Source organism: Petaurus breviceps, unplaced genomic scaffold (genome assembly GCF_028583685.1).
Source record: "Petaurus breviceps papuanus isolate PSGF00001 unplaced genomic scaffold, PetGlider_PUasm1.0 523, whole genome shotgun sequence".
NCBI lineage: Eukaryota > Metazoa > Chordata > Mammalia > Diprotodontia > Petauridae > Petaurus > Petaurus breviceps.
The window spans coordinates 3348109-3366103 of record NW_027186356.1 but is presented as its reverse complement, the minus strand read 5'-3'; the positions used below and the strand labels follow the sequence as shown (position 1 = coordinate 3366103).

At 42.7% G+C, this 17995-nt stretch overlaps 1 protein-coding gene across 2 annotated transcripts; it reads right to left on the bottom strand.

Annotated features, from left to right (window-relative positions):
- Nucleotides 1–5776: 5776 nt before the first annotated feature.
- Nucleotides 5777–17513, bottom strand: SMIM7 (small integral membrane protein 7). Of its 2 annotated transcripts, none has more exons than XM_069102103.1 (5): nt 17304–17486; nt 17154–17195; nt 15991–16043; nt 12431–12521; nt 5777–9115 (listed from the first exon to the last, which is right to left on the bottom strand). In XM_069102103.1, the coding sequence occupies exons 1-5, from the start codon at nt 17327–17329 to the stop codon at nt 9100–9102; spliced, it is 228 nt and encodes a 75-aa protein (XP_068958204.1). In that variant the 5' UTR covers nt 17330–17486; the 3' UTR covers nt 5777–9099. The 2 variants fall into 2 exon arrangements, with proteins under 2 accessions (XP_068958204.1, XP_068958203.1); XM_069102102.1 differs by lacking the exon at nt 5777–9115 and adding an exon at nt 10600–10642 and having other exon boundaries at nt 17304–17513.
- Nucleotides 17514–17995: the final 482 nt, after the last annotated feature.

The window sequence follows — 17995 nt, the reverse complement described above, 5'->3', positions numbered from 1 at the left end:
TAGGTGGTGCAGTGAATAGAGCACCAGCCCTGGGAGGACCTGAGTTCAAATCCAGCCTCAGACACTTAACAGTTACTAGCTGTGTGACCTTGGGCAAAAAAACCCCAATTGCCCTGCCTTCCTCCAAAAAGCAAAATAAATAAATTGGTAATAGGAATTTGAAGATCTTCCCTGCCCCTTAATAGGCTTAGGTGAATTTGAGGACTTTTCCTGATTTGAAAATAAACTCTGCCCCCTAATAAGTTGAATGTGATCACATGGAGCCTGTGGTGGGAGGCTTGTTTTTCAGGAGATACTTTGTGATTGGGCAGTGGGTCAAAAGGGTTTTTACATTCTCGGAACTGGAGAAGGCTATATAAACCTTGATGTGAGACTTTGTTTTGGGGCTCACTTTGAGAAGTGTTGTGTGATGTGACCAGATGACACTCTGGGCAGCTGTTGAGAGCCCCCCGGCTTTGAAAAACCCAGATGTTGATTCTTCCCTCTCTGGTAACTGACTAGGTATAGAAGTAATGGTTGGACAGTTGGAGGCCTGTCTGCTGAAATGTTTCTCTGTCTTGTAACTTCTGTTTGTAACCTGTCTATATACTCTGAAGTTCGGGATGCTGACTTTTTCCCCTGAACTAGGTAAATGATATGTTTGATTGATTAAAGCGAGATTGTTAACCCATTTTGAGTTGCATTCCTTTAGAAAAGCATATCTAAGAACCTGTGTTGGCAGCCACTCTGGGGATGCTGGGGTGCTTGCTGCTACAGGGAAGCTTGTTTTTCAGGAGGCACAACTTTTGCTACTTTGTAGTCAAGTGGGTCACGAGGGCTGTAATGCTCTCTGAGCCTGGAGAAGGCTATATATCCCTCTGAGGTGAGGTTTTGCTTTAGGGTTCACGTTTAAAAGAGTTGTGTGATTTGGCCAGATGAGACTCTAGGCAGCCATAGAACCCCTGGCTTTGAAAACCCAGATGTTGGTGCTTCTCTCTCTAGTGACTAACTGTATGTATGTGATGGCCAGACAGCTAGAAACCCTGTCTGTTGGTCTGCCAAATTGTGTTATTTTCTCTGTCTATATTTTTGTCTGCTTGTAACTTCTGTTCATATTCTCTGAAGTTCAGGGTGCTAACTTTTTCCCCTGAACTGGGTAAATGATATATGTTTGATTAAAGTAAGATTGTTAACCCTTTTTTAGTTGCTTTCCTTTAGAAAAACAGATTGAAGAACCTGTGCTAGCAGACATCCTGGGTATGCTAGGGTGCTTGTTGCTACACCAACTTGGTGCATTTATGAGTTTTCATTCATATAGAGGTAGACAGTGAAGTCTTATTCAAATACCTCATCAAAGGTTCTCACAGATGACACCAATCAATCCTCAGCAATCACAAATTCTTACCAAACTAGAAATGTTTTAGGTATGGGCCACTAATAAACTCTATGTCTTCCAAGAACCAGATTGGCTAAGTATATCACTAGAAGGTTGACCACCAAGTAATGAAATTTTTTGCCCACCACAACTCATGAAACTTATATAATTTTTAAAAAAAATTTCTTGCTTTAGGTCTTCCAGGAATTTCAAAAGAACTTATGACAGGGGGCTCACTTTGATGTTGATGCTTCCCTCTCTGGTAACTGTGGTTTGGTATGGATGTAATGGTTGGACAGTTGGAGGCCTTGTCTGCTTGAAATGTTTCTCTCTGTATACTCTGAAGTTCAGGGTGCTCACCTTTTCCCCCTGAACTAGGTAAATGATATGTTTGATTGATTAAAGCAAGATTGTTAACCCATTTTGAGTTGTTTTCCTTTAGAAAAGCAGATCTAAGAACCCGTGTTGGCAGCCACCCTGGAGAAACTGGGGTGCTTGCAGCTGCTACAAATGGCATCAGGAACAGGATCTGTAGAGTAAAAGGAAAGTATGGGGCCTGGGATAATTGTTTGTTTCCCAGTTGTGATAACTGTTACTCTGTGGAGCCATGGAACAAGGAGAGACCAACAGCCTGCATGCTGACTTCACTGAGCTGAGAACAGGAATGGTGAGCTGCCTGCATCAGGACTGGAACCCAGGAGTTTGGAATTCAGCCACAAGACAAGATAAGGATTGTGTGGCAAAGCAAGGGCACTGAATGTGTTTCCTTGCTGCATCCCACAGTTTGGGAACCCAGGGGGAGGATGGACTTGTGTCTATGGTGGGTGGGGTGAAGGGCCATGGACCCCCAAGGACCCCACCCTGTTGGTTTTGTTGCCCTGGCTGCCCCTCAGGACTTGGAAGCAGGGGCTGTAGCAGTGTGAGGGGAAGGACATCCAGCTCCCCCCAAGAGAACTTTATTTGAACATTTTTGTTTTGGATTGAAGAGATGCACCTGAATGTACTTTGTGTTTGTTTAAGGCCCTGTGGCCACTTTGCTAACTTTAGTTTATGTATCTAGCAAATGTGACTGAAGAGGTATGAATGCTAATTCAAATGTAAATTGCCTATGATATGGGCATGAAAGATCTTAGGCCTAATGTTATAGGAATGTAAATTTTTAAGATCTTCCCTGCTTGTAGGTTAAGTGCACCTGGAGCCAGAGGTGGGAGGCTTGTTTTTCAGGAATGCCCACACCTTGGTGCTTTGTGATTGGGCAATGGGTCAAGAGGGTTGTTAACATTCTCTGACCCAGGAAAAGGCTATATAATCCCCGATGTGAGACTTTGTTTTGGGGTTCACTTTGAGAAGTGTTGTGTGATTTGACCAGATGAGACTCTGGGCAGCTGTCTTCCCTAGTGTTCGAAGGCTTCTGGCTGTCTGTAAAGATCTGGACTGACTAAATATTTTCACTACTTTCTCTTTGGATTTCTTGATCCATCTTGATCACATCTCAGTTCAGTGATCCTTTTTTCATCCTTACTAGAGTAGTTAAGAACTCTGGACAGTTTGGTTTATATTTATTCTGCTATCTTGAGCAAAACAGCTAATACATGCAGCTTATCTACTAAGACTGGGCAGCTCTATGATCTTCAGTGCTAGAGGAGGCACCTACAATGATGAAATCAGAGATCTTCTGAAATGATGAAGTGGTTCACAGAGAGGGAAAACATTTCAAGGAGGTGCTGGTGTAAGAAGATAGGAGAGTGGGGAGCTGTATCTTGGAAGACTGAATGCCTTAAGACACGGTAAGAATTTACTGACTAAATGATTCAATGTGTGACAGAGGAGAGAGAGAACTCCCTTCCCTTGCCCAGCCAGACTCCTTGCTTTCTCTTCCTCTCCTCTATCAGCCCTTTGCAATCTGGCTTCTAACTTGTCATTCAACAGAAGCTGCCCTCTCCAGAGCTACTAATGATGTTTTAATTTTCAAATCTCATCTATTTCACAACCCTTATCCTTCTTGACTTCTGTAGATTTTAACACCACTCACCATCTTCTTAATGCTATCTTCTCTCTAGGTTTTGTGACACTGTTTCTTTAGTGCTCCTCCCATCTGATCTCTCCTTTGCTGGCTCATCTTCCATATCATATCAACTGTGGGTTTACACCCCACAGTTCTGCCTTGGGCCCATTTCTATTTTCTCCCTCTATCCTCTCTCACATGGTGACCTCACCAGCCTCTAAAGGTTTAAGACGACCCTCAGTCTTGTCTATCTAGCCCTAGTCACTCTCCTGAACTCCAACCCCATCTGCAACTGGTTATTGTACATTTCAAACCAAGTGTCCTGTGGTATCTCAAATCCATTAAGTCTGAGACAGAATTCATTCTTCCTGAAAAAATCTGCACCTTTTCTGAACATTCCTATTTACTGAGGACATCACAGTGTTGATATCAAAGCTTTCTGGGGATGACTTTGTGATCCTGGGCAACTCATTTTCCCTCTATGATGTTAGTTTCCCCACCTATAAAACAAGGGGATTAGATGAGGCTCCTCCTGCCTTAGGATTTCATGACTTCTTGTAGAACAGCTCATCACTGACCATCACTATTTGCTCTCATCAGCCCTGCAATGAAATCTCTTTCAGACTCTTTGTTTGGGGCTGATTAATCCCAGGGCATCTGCCAACAAATGTACCTCAAATTAAAAACTTACTCCCTAAGTTAGCAGAGGTGTTTTATGTGAAGAACTTTCCCATACTTTCCTACCTTCGTGCTATTTGCTTGTGCTGTTTCTGAAATGCCTTTCTCCTTTATTTCCCATTTACTGAAATCCTATCTAGCATGCTAAGGCCCGCTCAAAATCTACCTCTGCCTGAACACCTCCTTGACCCCCTATAGCCTATGTTCTTCTAATCAAAAGTAACCAAACCCTGGCCTTGGAAGCAAGGACAGTCTTGCTTTTCTATGTTCAACACTTAGCATGATGCTTTGTACATAGTAAGCACTTAATAAATGCTTCTACATTCACTCATTCTTCTATACTTTGTATTCTTATACATTTATCATTTTAAAACTTAAATTATACTTGTATACTGAATATCCCTACAAACTATTAAGTTCCATAAAAAAACAAGGAAACAAGTCTTACCTAACTTTCTGCTATTCCCTAAAATAAGCACCTTATTAAGCACTTATGCAGATTCTGTAAGAAAAATCATTAAGCATTTATAATCCGCATATTATGAGTTTAGTATTTCTTGAGCTGTATTTGGCATAAATCATCTCTTTTGCTTATGTTACTTTTAACTAGCTTTGTATATTATTTATTTTTATTGCTTTTATATTATACTTTTTATATTTCTTAATTTTTTTTATTTTTACTACAACTCATGTAAATAATCATTAGTATTACAGTCTTACTACTTTTCCATCTTCAGAACTTCAAAAGATTGTATCATGTCATTAATTCATTACTTGCAGTCATACAGATTGAAAACCTCTTGATGCCTTCCATCACTGAAGGTGTCAAAAGTGGAAAAAGTTTAAGAAACCCTGCCTTAAAGGATGGTCTTCAGGAGTTGCTGCAGTCAAAAAATCCATTCCCTATTAGCCAGCCTTCCGATGACAAGCCTTCTCACAAGAGTTATGCTGATCATCGGGTGAGAGATGTACAACCTGTTACCAGGTAGGAACTTGAAACCTGCCAACTTTGAAGGACCTAAACCTGCAGTCATTTCTATGCCACACAGGAAAACAAAGGAAAGGTCTTTAGTGATCCACAGAAGGATCAATATTATCAGTTTATTAAACCATCAACACTTTTTCTGGAGTCAAAGTAGAATTTCTCAATTTCTCACCGTCTGTTTATTTCTTACAACTTCAATAGAAACACTATCATAAAAATTATACATTTATTTTTTTTTTAAAGCAATCGGGGTTAAGTAACTTGCTCAAGGTTACACAGCCAGTTACTATCTCTGGGTGTGGTGGTAAGTATCTGAGCCCGGATTTGATCCAGGTCATCCCAACACTGGAGCCGGTGCTCCTACTCGCTGTGCTACCTGGCCGCCCCAAAAATTATACATTTAATTGAGTTTACTAGACATAAACATGTTACAAATTAGACACTGCCCGTGTTTCTGGCAAGTTAATCAATTGAAAAGAAATATTGGAGCTGTAAGGGATCTTTGGGATATGAATCTAGTCTAATAATTTCATTCTATGAGATGAAGGGGTTAGATTAAGTAACTTTCCAAGGATGATGAACAGTGGGTTACTGACAGTCAGAACTAGAACCTAGTTCTCTTGACTCTCAGGTCAATGCTTTTACCATGATACCATGTGGCCTCCTAAGAAGCTAAGGAATAGCTTCCACAGCTGAGCTGAAAAAGGAAAGACTTCAAGCTTGGTTGAACAAAAAAAACAAACAAACACTGCAGTCTTTGTGACCTACAATAAAAGTCTTTATTAGGTCTAAACTGATATTTGCATAAAAGTGGTAACATTCAACAGTAAGGAAAGCAAAAGAAGATATTTTTGTATTACAATTGTTTATGATGCGCCATACTCCCCCTTCCTCTTTCCAACTAGAGTGAGTTCCCTAAGAGTAAACTATACTTTATTCATCTTTATATCACCCCCCCACCCAAGACAGTTCAATGCAATTCAATATGGCAAACTTTTATTGAGCTCCTACTATGTGCAAGTCATTGTGTCTTAGCACAGTAGGGATACAAAAACAGAAATTAAACAAATTCTCTAGGAATTTGCATTCTAATGGGGGGCAGAGGAAAGAAATAAAAAAGTAGAATGAAGTAAGTAAAAAGACAAAACTGGACAAAAAGCAAGGAGAATTTCAAAGAGGGAAAGAACAACCACTTTTCAACTCAGGAGATAGAGGAAGGCTTCATGAAGGAGGTAGGAGATAACCCCTGCATTGGGCTGAAAGAAAAGAATAACTTCAATAGTAAAGGGAGTAAGGCATAGGGAAGTGAAAGGGGGTGAGGAGAAAGGAGAGAGAATGAAGGAAGCCCATTCCAGGCATGAGAGAGAATGTGTGCAAAGGCAGAGGGCAGAACAAGGAGGCAGAGGGGAACAGAAAGAAGAGATAATAAAAAGCATTCAACTAACAAAACTGAACAACGAGGAAAAGGAGGTGAGCAGTCAGCTGGGAAAGAAAATCTTTGTATCGAACACCACCAATATCTGATTATCTGATATCCAAGGGAAGTAACAAACACATAAACCAAAAGCCATTCCCCAAGAGATATTCCCCAAAATATAAGTGGTCAAAGGACATGAAAAGCTCTCAAAAGAATTACAAACTATTAACAATAAGAACACTTCAAATCCTCAGTAATCAAAACAACTTGAAAGTTTCATTCACTGACAAGGTGACAAAAGACAGAAATAATCAATGCTGAGGAGGGTATATGTTATTGGGAGGCCAGAGAATTGGTCCAACAATTCTGGAAAACAATTTGAGTTTAAAAATGTCCATACTCTCTGATACAAATATTCAATTGTTAGGCATGTACCCTAAGGACATCAATGACAAAAAGAAAGGCCTCCTACACACCAAGATATTTGTAGCAGTACTTTTTCTAGTAACAAAAGACTGTTAACAAGATGGATCACTGACTAGGACGGCTAACCAAACAGAGGTTCATGAATGTAATGTTGTAAGAAATGATGAATACAGAGAAGCGAGGAAAGACATATGGTGGTATTCAAAATAAAGTAAGCACAATCTGGAAGACACACAATGATTACAACAAGTGATTGTTTCTACAAAACAGCAGGAACCAAATGGTGTGAAATTACAATGACCAAGACTTTTCTGCTGTCAGTTTTGCTGAATTTTTTAAATTTCTCTTTCTTATTTTTTTTTAAATGATTTTTACTTTTAGCTTTTTTGGGGAGGGGAGAGGGCAGGGCAATTGACTTGCCCAAGGTCACACTGCTAGTATTCAGTGTCTGAGGCTGGATCGGAACTCAGGTCCTCCCAACTTCAGGGCAGGTGCTTTATTCACTGTACCACCCAGCCACCCCTCTCTTTCTTATTCTTTACTCTAAGGGATGGATAGCTCTCTGAGAGGGGGTTAGGATAGTGCTAACAGTGGGAAATGTAGATATCTAAAACAAAATATATCAATAATAATTTAAAAAATATTCAGTGGGAGCTTAACACAAAACTAGCCATGTGACCTTGGGCAAGTCACTTAACCCCAATTGCACCTCAAAAAAAAGGGGGGGGAGAATATTCAGTGGATTGAACTGAATTTTAACAGCACTCCAAAGCAAATCACTCATGTTTCCCTGTGAAAAACTGGAAATATGAATGACATCAATTTCTTTTTTTTTTTTTTGCCTTTTGGAGGGCAATTGGGGTTAAGTAACTTGCCCATGGTTACATGGCTATTTTTTTGTGTGTGGGTGTTAAGTGTCTGAGGCCTGAACCGAACTTGGGTTCTCCTGACTCTGGGGCTGGTGCTTTACTCACTGCACCACCTAGCTGCCCCAACATCAATTTCTTAGTAAAGAAAGTATAAGCCATAGACCCCTTTTTCTGATGAGTTTTATTTATTTTCAGTATTTGTTTCTGCAAATCTCCACATTTACCTTTTCCCTCCTTGGGATTCTTTACAAATAAAGAATTTTCAAAAAGAAACAATAACAAAAGAGTTATCTTGAGTAGTGATCGATCCAACCCCCAGAGTTTCCCTTTGGCAATTTAATTTCTTATTTCATTGCTTTTTAAGCCGAGGAGTACAAAAACCATTAGATTACATATACTAGTGCCAATTTCTTTGCCCTATGAATTACCACCTAAAAAGGTAGTCCTGGGGAGGTGAAACACTTAGAATGTAGCCTTAATACCAAGACTAAAGAATATCCTGGCTCTTCATAAAATACCTTGACTAAAAGGGCTTTGAGGTAAAGATAGAGAGCTTCCACAATGTTTTCCCTAAAAATTGTTGGTACCAAACACTAAGAGCTGAGCTCCTTTAAATCTTTAAGTGTCTCACTGAACTCATAAAGGTTCCCTTTCCTCCTCTCTTGAGGTGTTAAAATGAGCCTTTCCTATAAAGGAGCACCTATTCCCTAAAGTAATGTGGTGAATTAGTTCACTAACCAATGCGCCCAAACATCTATCCTGAATTAGGGATGAGAATGGTGCCAGTCCAAGAGCTCTGATAGATTAGCACAGTGTAAGCATCACTTTCTGGTCCAGCAAAGCTGGACCCTCATTACTAAGAAACTCTAGAGAGAAAAAGACAACACTACAGCTTAAAAGCCGACCAGGCACCAAGCAGTGCACAGGTAGTAGTAGAATTACAAAAATACTAGTTTTTATTTTCAAACCAAAAACAGGGTCCACAAAAATTAAACTTTAAACACAGATCTTCTAAAGCAACTCTCTAGAGGTTAGTTCATCAGGTTTAGACAGACATATTTCTTTATCTGGAGGGAATGAACATTTACCCCAGCACTTTTGATCCCTTTCCAAATATCAAATACTAAATACCAAGTAAATTGAGCTGAATTTCAGAGGCTTCAATAAAGTGTCCTTTGAAAATTAAAACTGGCTAAAGGACCTTTTTGAGCTTTGCACACATCTTTTCCCCACCCTACCCATGGTCCCACAAACTTTTACTCTGCAGGAAGGTCAACAGTTTCTGGTCAAACACATTCTCAAAGTTGTCAGGAACAGAGAATCAACATCCTATAAGGTTGGCTCCTGGTTCTCAAGTCATGAGTTTCAAGAGCCAAATAACCTGTGGGAAATGGACAGAAATATCAGTGAGAGAAATAAAAAAACTCCTGGGTGAGTATTTTTGTTAAGGAAACTGCCTGACTACATCCCTTGATCCCCACCCCCCCCTCCAGATGAAGCTGACCTAGGGCATAGTAGGAGACAAGGACCCTTTAGGAAGAGCAAAGCTGTTCTGAGGTACAAGAGGGGTCAAGCAGAGTAGCTGATGGGGCCACAAACCCTTTAGTACTCCACCCTTCTAGTGCACTCAATCCTAGAAAAATAATGACCCTGCTTATTTCTTGTACATGTCCTCTCACAGCCCCCAGACTTACTGACATAACTGCCAAAATGGAACCAATTTGTTTATATTATTTTTTTTCTATAGAAAAACACATTTGAAAATTTAGACATGCTCCAACAACTAGAAGGAGCTACTGGATTCAAGACGTATTTTTCCATGTGATCCCAACAAATGCTGAGGATCTTAAAGAAGCAACATAAGACAACAAGACACCAGTGCTCAAGTCTGATGATCACTCTGCTGCTCCAAAGCCTTGAGTAGCTGGCTCCTCCTGGTCAGAGAATGTTCAAGTCTCTACCTCACCCTTCTAGTCTTGTTCCACACTCCTCCCCCTCACATGCCATGCTCCCATCAGAAAGGAAGCTCCATCCCCTCCTGAACACGCCTTCTCACCTCCATACCTTGCTTACCCCACTTCCTATTCTCCAAGTACCCTTCTATCCTCATCAAGCCCTGACAGCCGACATTGCAATGCACATTTGAAGTTGACAAAGCATTTTTCTTAAGACAACCTTGTGTGGGTAGCAGTGGGAATATTTTATCCACTTTTTTTTTGAGGCAATCAGGCTAATTGGAGGGCAACTAGACCCTGTGCTCAGGGTCACACAGCTAGTAAGTGTCTGAGGCCAGATTTGAATTTTGGTCCTTCTGACTCCAGGGCCAATGCTTTATCCACTGAGACATGTAGCTTTCCCACCCCCACTATTTTCTGCTGGTGGTGGTTTTGGTTTTCTTACAAATGAGAAATTCGACTCAGAAAGATAAAATGATTTGGCCAAGGTAACATATTTCAGTGAATGGCTGATGTGATTCAAAGCTAGCTTAGCTGTTGCCTCAGCTAGGCTCTTTGTACTCCAGCCCACATTTCTCCATCTTTTGTTATACCTTCCTGGCTTCCTGACTCCCCCTCTCCTTTCCACTCTACTTAATACACTTACCAAATTCTAATTTCTATTCTGACTTTTTGCACACATCCTATGACTACGGGGACTGAGACATATCTTCAGATCTGCTCTGGCTGGCATCTGGGACAAAGCAGGATTCTAACAAATGTTTGCCGCTGTTGGCCAATCCAAATTAAAAATGACAGCCAAAGCTTTAGCTTGTAGCCAAGAACTGGAAACCACTTAGTTCCATTAACTTGGTGCACACCACGACCGGCAAGAAAATATAAGAACTCACCTTCAAAGCTTACAGAATGTCTTCTCGTAACAACCTCAAAACAAATCCATGAAGAAAACATCCCTGGAAAGCCAGGAACAATATTCCAAGATCTCTTTTAAATATCCCCTGATTTCACTGAGCCTCTGGAGGCATTTATTTATTAGCAGTAAGTTTTACTGATGATTTTATTTTTTCTGTCACAATTAATTCCAGACATACCCACCTCATTCTCAGACTCTGAATCAAAGGTTACAAGCACTGTGCTCACTCTCCTAACTTAATTCCTAACTCATTTCTAGATTCTGGATTAATGCACAATTCTACCAATTTTATTAGTGTTCCTGTCTTCCTACAAAAGAACATAAAGCCATTTCCCATTACCCACCTGCTTAAGACTTCTGTCACTGGTTATGAAAGATCAGCTTTACAAAGCTGGGCATAAAGAACCTGAATTTAACCATCTTGTTTTGCCTGGGCCCAGGTCAGAAAGTTCCATTCTTTACTTGTGCCCATCTCTAGATGCAGATCAGTGCTCAACAGAGTAAGGAGCCAGGAGGACTGGTCAAAATCCAGGCCTTCAAGCCTTTGAGACTGTTAGAGTTGGAATGTACCCTAGTAATTTACAGAGTACAAAGCATTATTGCATATATGCTGTCATTTGATCTCCACAACATTCCTGTGAGGTAAGTAATATAAATACTATCATTCCCTTACAGAGATGAAGAAACTTAAAAAAAAATTTTTTTCTTTTTGGAGGGCAATTGGGGTTAAGTGACTTGCCCAAGGTCACATGGCTAGTTTTTTTGTGTTAAGTGTCTGAGGCCAGATTTGAACTCAGGTCCTCCTGACTCCAGGGACGGTGCTCTATTCACTGTGCCACCTAGCCACACCAGAAACTTTTTTTTTTAAGAGAAAAATGATTTGCTCAGGATCACAAAACTAGCTAATAAAGCTAGGACTCAAACCTGAGTTTTCTGACTCCAAGTATGGCATCTTGATACTATACCAAGCTGTCCCAATACAGACAGATACATACAATCCTTGTCTAGGAAAAGGGAAGGAGAGGGAGATGTGTGGTAGTCTCATGGTTGGGATTTTTTCACTTTAATCAATCTTTATTAAAGTACCTACTATGTGTAAAAACCATGCCTCTGGATACAGAGATAAAAGAAAAAACACTGATATGAGGCAGTGAGGTCAGAAGATCCGGGCTTGACTCTTCCTTAGTTCTGCCCCTATTCCCTGTGTAAACTTACACAAGTTAGGACATGTCATTGGCTTATCACCACAATCTAGGCAAAGGGCTGAAGCTTCCCTTAGCTGCTCCGCTCACTCCGGGGGGACCCTGTCCAGAGCAGCTCCCTGACCATGGTTCTGTCTCCTGGCCTCAGGTTAGCAGCTCCAGTCCTTCCCCCAAATTCTCCTACAGATAATTCAAGCTGAGGTGGCTCCCCAGCCCCAGGGAAGGGCTGCAAAGGGTTTTATACAAATTATCTCACTAAGGCCTTCTAACAACTACTAGACATCAGTGATATTATTCTTACCATCTTTTTAAGGGATGAAACAAATACAGAGGCAAGTGCCTCCTTTAAAGATGAGGAAGAGAGATGGGAGATTTAAGTGACTTGCTCAGGGTCACAAAACTAGAAAGTTAGAATCAGCATTTGAAGTCAAGTCTCTCCAGACCCCAAATCTAGTAATCCTTCTGTTACACCTGGTGGCATCTCCAACAGGCCTGAAATCCCCACTATGCCATGATTTCAATACTTTAAAAGATTTGAGAACACAGCTAATTTTCATATATCACAAGAAAAGGGCTCAAGTTATTCTAGCAAATAGTAAAATTAAAAGATAAATAACTATACTTACACGATCATACAAAACATCATGAAAATATTCCACAAGGCAATGAAGATTCGAAAGTATCTCAGACTCAGTAAGAATTCCCTGATGTTGTCACCTGAAAAGCCAAGATACACCATATAAATGTTGTCTGCATTTAGCATAATGTACCAGTGCAGCACAAAGAGCCCTGGACTCAGACATCTTGGACCAAGTCCTAGTTCTGACATTCATACCTGTAAAACAAGGTGGGGTAAGCCCAGATGGTATCTGTGGTCCTTTCCAGCTTGAAGCCTAGGAAGCTCCCCTAGAATATTTGTGTGGTAATAATTTACACTGAAAAATCAGACTTCTGTATGTTTTCCTTAATAGCTTACATTTATATATCACTTATAGGTTTAAAAAGCACTGTATTTACATTCTCTTTCAAGCCAGCCTGGTGATGTAAGTCCCCTATGTGTTACTGTCAATGTTTTCAGATTTGGAAAGTAACTAAGACTCAGACTACGTGACTCCCCATAAATGCCATACCACAGGCAATAAATGGATCTGAATCAAATCCATTCTTATTCTCCCTACACCCAAATCACACTCCCTCCAGGATTAAAGAAATCCAATTTGTTGGTTTCAGCTCAGTCACTGTGGCCTGGATTTGAGAAGGCCTAAAAGGTAAGTCAAGTTCTTCCCTCTAAAGTTGGCATGGAGACAACAGAAGGTGTTTCAATGGAAAGAGCACTGGACTCAAGGTAGGAAACCTGGATTCTAGTCATAACCCACTATTCTGAGACCCTCAGCAAGATATTTCCCCATGTGGGGCCAATCTCCTCACCTAGAAGATGAGCTGTTGGGAGTAGATGGATTCAAACTTCCCTTCCAGTTCCAAAACTGGATAAGGCTACAATGCTAAACTGGTTAAGACAGAGCTTGTCTCTGCTAGCAGATCCCTGAAGAAAACAGCCTTTGAGCCCAGAGCATGAGAATGAGAGGCATTAACAAGGACACTAAACAAAGGCACTGAAAGGAGTTTTTGAAAATAAAACAATATGCTTGGAAAGGCAGGCCAAGTGCTTGGGTATTTTTTGTTCAAGGCACAGATATCACTCCCAATCAGTGAACCAGCCCAGTTAACTGTCCTGGCCTCAGCTCAAGGATTCCCACTGTTTCTGGTCATATATGCCCATAATGGTTCTGGTTACTGACAAATGAGGCCCAGCAATGGCACTCAGAGGAAGCACAATCAGGACACAAAAAATTTGTCAATATCCCAAGTGAATCTCCCTACACTCAGCACCAGGTCCAGGACGACTGCCTCTTCCTAACCATATACATCTTCTGTACCTATATTGCTCCATGGGAAATGTGAAGTCAGAAGGAACCCTCACCTAAATGCTGCCAATGGAGGGCCCCTGTATTAAAAAGGCATAGGTGGGCAAGACACAGCATCCCTGACGCACACAAGCCCAGCCTTAGGATCACACCTCCTGTGAAATCAGAGTCTACTTGGAGAGAAAGAGAGACTACAGGCAAGTGAAATGAGTGTTAGAGCTGAGCTCATGTATTTGGAGACGGAAGTAACCTTCCATCAAGGCCATCAAGGTCAATCCTCTCATTTTACAGATGAAGGAACTAAAGTCCAGGAAAGGTAAGTGACTTGTTCAAGGTCAGTCAGGCAATAACATCTTCTCTTCCCTGAGCTTTGAGTTAGGAGCACAAAGAAAGGCAAACACAGCCCTCCAAGGAGCATACATTCTACCTGAAAGTGATATGGGAGAGGGAAGACCACCCAAGAGTGGGGGGAAAAAGCAAGAAAGGGGCATGCAGGTGGGATCTGAGCTGAGCCCTGGAGGGCTAGAGAAGAGTTGGACTGTGGAGTAGGTATGAACTCCAGCAGTTTCCTATGACTGCCAGATCAAACATAAAACCTCCGGTTGGCACCGAAACTCTTTACAACCTTGCCCTTCTCAGCCTTCCCACCTTTTATTCCTCAGCTACACTGGCTCATCATCTTCCTTTGGACCGAAGAAAGCAACGCTTTCCCAGGCTCTATCTCATTCTCCCATAGTGATCTGAGACCTGCCTAGGGCATCAACTATCATCTCTGCAGATGCCTTCTGGCTCTCTCACCTCAGCTCAGGCCAACCCTTCTAACTCCATCCTGGAAACATCTGCCTGGACACATGAGTGGCACTAAGTGCAATGTGCCTAAACCCAAACTCATCACCTTTCTCTGGCTAGGTTTACTACAGTACCATCCAAACAGGGAGCCATGCTGGGGATCTCAGGTGCAGGCTAGACTCCTCCCTGCCATTCAGTTCCACATACCTGATCCCAATACAAACAGCTGCCAAATTGTAATGATTCCACCGTGGGAATACCTTTTGCATCTACCTCTTCTTTTCTCTCACACTGCCATCCCCCTTAGGCCCTCCTTAACTCTTACTTGTACCACTATTGTAGCTTCTCACTCATCTTCCTGCCTCCAGTCTCAGCCCTGTCTAACCTAGCCTTCACATTACTCCCAAAGTAATCTTTCTTAATACAAAAGCTCTCACCATGTCACTTCCCTGTTCCAAAGCCTTCTATGGCTCCCCACTCCCTATGGCATCAATTACAAACCCCTCAGCGTGACATTTAAGGTCTTCCACAAAATAGTTCCAACCAATCTTCATAGCCTTGCTTTACTTTGCTTTCATTCACTCTAAGCTCCAGACAAACCCTATTACAAACTTTTCTCCAAATGCAACCTTCCATTCATTTGTGGTGGCCATTCCCCTATACTTGGGATTCACTTTTCCCACACTTCTTCCCAACAAAATGCTTTTTGCCCCTTAAGTTCTCAGCTCCAGTACCACTTTCTCTCTGAAGCTTTCCCTCATTCTTCGCAAGTGAGAGCCATCTCTCTTTGCCTATATCACAGCCTACTTGTACATCTCATCCCCTACTATAAGAGTAGTGTTAAATCCTTAAGAACACTGTCTGTTGTTTTACATCTTCCCATCCTTAGTATCAAACACAGTGCTTGTAATACAGATAGCTGCTTAATGTTTGCTGAATTCAAGCTTTGCTTACTCTCCTAACACAAATTAATGGATATTTAAGTGAGTGTCCCATGTGTGTAAGACCCTGAGGATTTTGGTCATGATTTTAGTTTAACCAGTTAGTAGTAGAGGTGTCTGTCAGAGAACAGGAGGCTGCCTCATGAGATAAATGAACGATCATTGAAGGTGTCACAGATGCTCTGGAGGAAATTCCCACACTGGTTGGGAGGTTGAATCAGAAAACCACAAAGGTCTTAACCAACATTAACTTTCTATGACTCATCTTGAGCAAAGAGGTGTCAATAAACTTGCAAGTGGCTATTACAGAATCAGAAAAACTTCAGAACTGGAAAGGGACTACAGAAATCATCAAAGTATAACCCACTCATTTTATCGATGAGGAAACTGAGCTCCAGAAAGGGGAAGTAGCTTGTTGAAACTTCAAGGCACATTCATCAAAATTCTGTTGATAAGAAGAATGGGACAAGTGTGTCCACATTTGTTCAAATCATGCAACATTACAGGCTGCTGGAACTACCTGGGACTCACCTGTACTTGGTTCCTTTGACTCCTCCCCAAAACCCTGGGTGTCTTTTTTTTTCCTATAAGGTAGGGAACAACAGTATGACATCTCAGTACAATATAAAGAGATTTAAAACTTAGGCATGCAGAAAAAAATCAAAGAATAAAGAAATTGTATATAGTAACAAATCTCCATATCTCATAGGGCCTCTATGAGTAATATATATTCCAAGGGTAACCATAGTTCAACACAGAGACAAAAAGCTCTCTAAAGATAAAATGGGTTCTTTAGATGCCTAGAGATTCCACGAAGTCAACTGGGGTGAGGTCTCCAAAACTGATGGGGTGTCCTATGTGCTTACTGGATGAGAAAGCTCTACCTGGATGATGAGTTCATCCATAGGTGAGGGAGCTCTATGTGACGGAGGTTATATCTTGTCCAAACCCTTCACTTTACACAGGAGGCTATGTGAAGTGTCCAAGGTCATACAGGCAAGCATCAAAAGTGGGATTTGAACTCGGACCTTCTGATTCCACTATACCATGGATGCCCCCAATGCCTGAATTTTAAGTGACTGGTTGCATATAAGGAGTGGTGGCTAATCTATCCAGAATGACAGAAAATTACAGAAGAGCACTCTCTATGGGCTAGGAGGCTCTGAACAAAGCAGAGAGGTGGCAGTTCTACGTGGGTGACAGACATGTCCAGAATAAGGGTTCTATGTGGGTAACAGATGGCACGGAGTTCTAAGTGCCATCTAAGAGCAGTTTCTAGAGATGAGGAGCCTCTGCGGGGCTGGGGGTGGGGGGTCCTAGGTGGGAAAAGAGGTGTCTGGTTAGGAGGCTCTAAACGGGTCAAAGGTTCTAGGCCAGTGACAAGAATCTAGAGGCGGGAGTCTCTGTGGGAGGCAGGGTGACTATGAATGGGAGAGGGATATCTAGAGGGGAGGGGCCCTGGAGAGGAAGTGCCCGGGGGTCTTTATGACAGGTGGCGGTGCCGGCCTGGGACTCTTTCTCCCCAGGAGGCAGGCTGGCGGTCTCCGGGCTCGAGAGCTGCGGAGGTAGGCGGGTCTCGGGAGCAGAGCAGCTCTGGGGGCGGGTCTTGGGAGCAGAGCACATCTGGGGCGGGGGGCCTGGGGGCGGGTCTCAGGGCGGGTAGCGGAGGGGGAGGGGGGCGCCGTGTCACTCACAGCTTGAAGTTGAGCACGGCTCCGGCGTTCACCAACAGCGTCCTGAAAGGGGTCAAAGCGAGGTCAGGGAGGGTGTGGCCCCCAAACACCCTCCCCCCGGGCCGTCTCTCGGTCACCGCCCACCCCAAGCCAAACCCCGAGGCCCCTTACCCGAAAAGCAAAATGTCCCCGATCATGGTGACTGCCGAGCAGCCACCGGAACCAGAACCGGAACCGGAACAGGGACAATTCTCGAGTCCGGAGTCCGGACCCGACCAATCAAAACAAGCGATTATAGCAGGGCTGGCCCACTCCCTTGTACAGAGGCCGGTATGCCCTGCTCATTGGAGGGCGGCTAGGGCTGAACCCTCCGCGCACATAGGCTCCACCTCCTGTCAGTCGGGGGCGGGGCTTGGTGATGTCACCGCCCCGGCGGCGGGCGGGGCTGAGCATAGACAGAGGGTGGAGACTGAGAGAGAGTGTGTGTGTGGAGGGGGGGTGTGTCTGTCTGTCTGTGTCTGTGTCTCTCTGTATCTGTGTCTCCCTGTTGGGCCGTCTGTCTCTCAGTCGCTGTGTCTGGTCTGTGTTGACATGATACAGGGATGATATGTGACACCAACCCTGTGACCCGGCCGCGGGAGTTCTGTGACTGACTGGGAACTCTGGGTTACAGAATTTAGTTTGACAGAGACTCTCATGAATGACAAGGAATTTAATGGGGGAGGGGGAAGAATTTCTGGATGACCAGCAAGCATTTATTAACCACCATAGGTATACTGGGCCGTGTCTGAGGCAAATATAGGTCTTTACCTGAAGTGGGAAACCTTGGCCTCAGGCCCCATGTGGTCTTCTAGGTCCTGCAG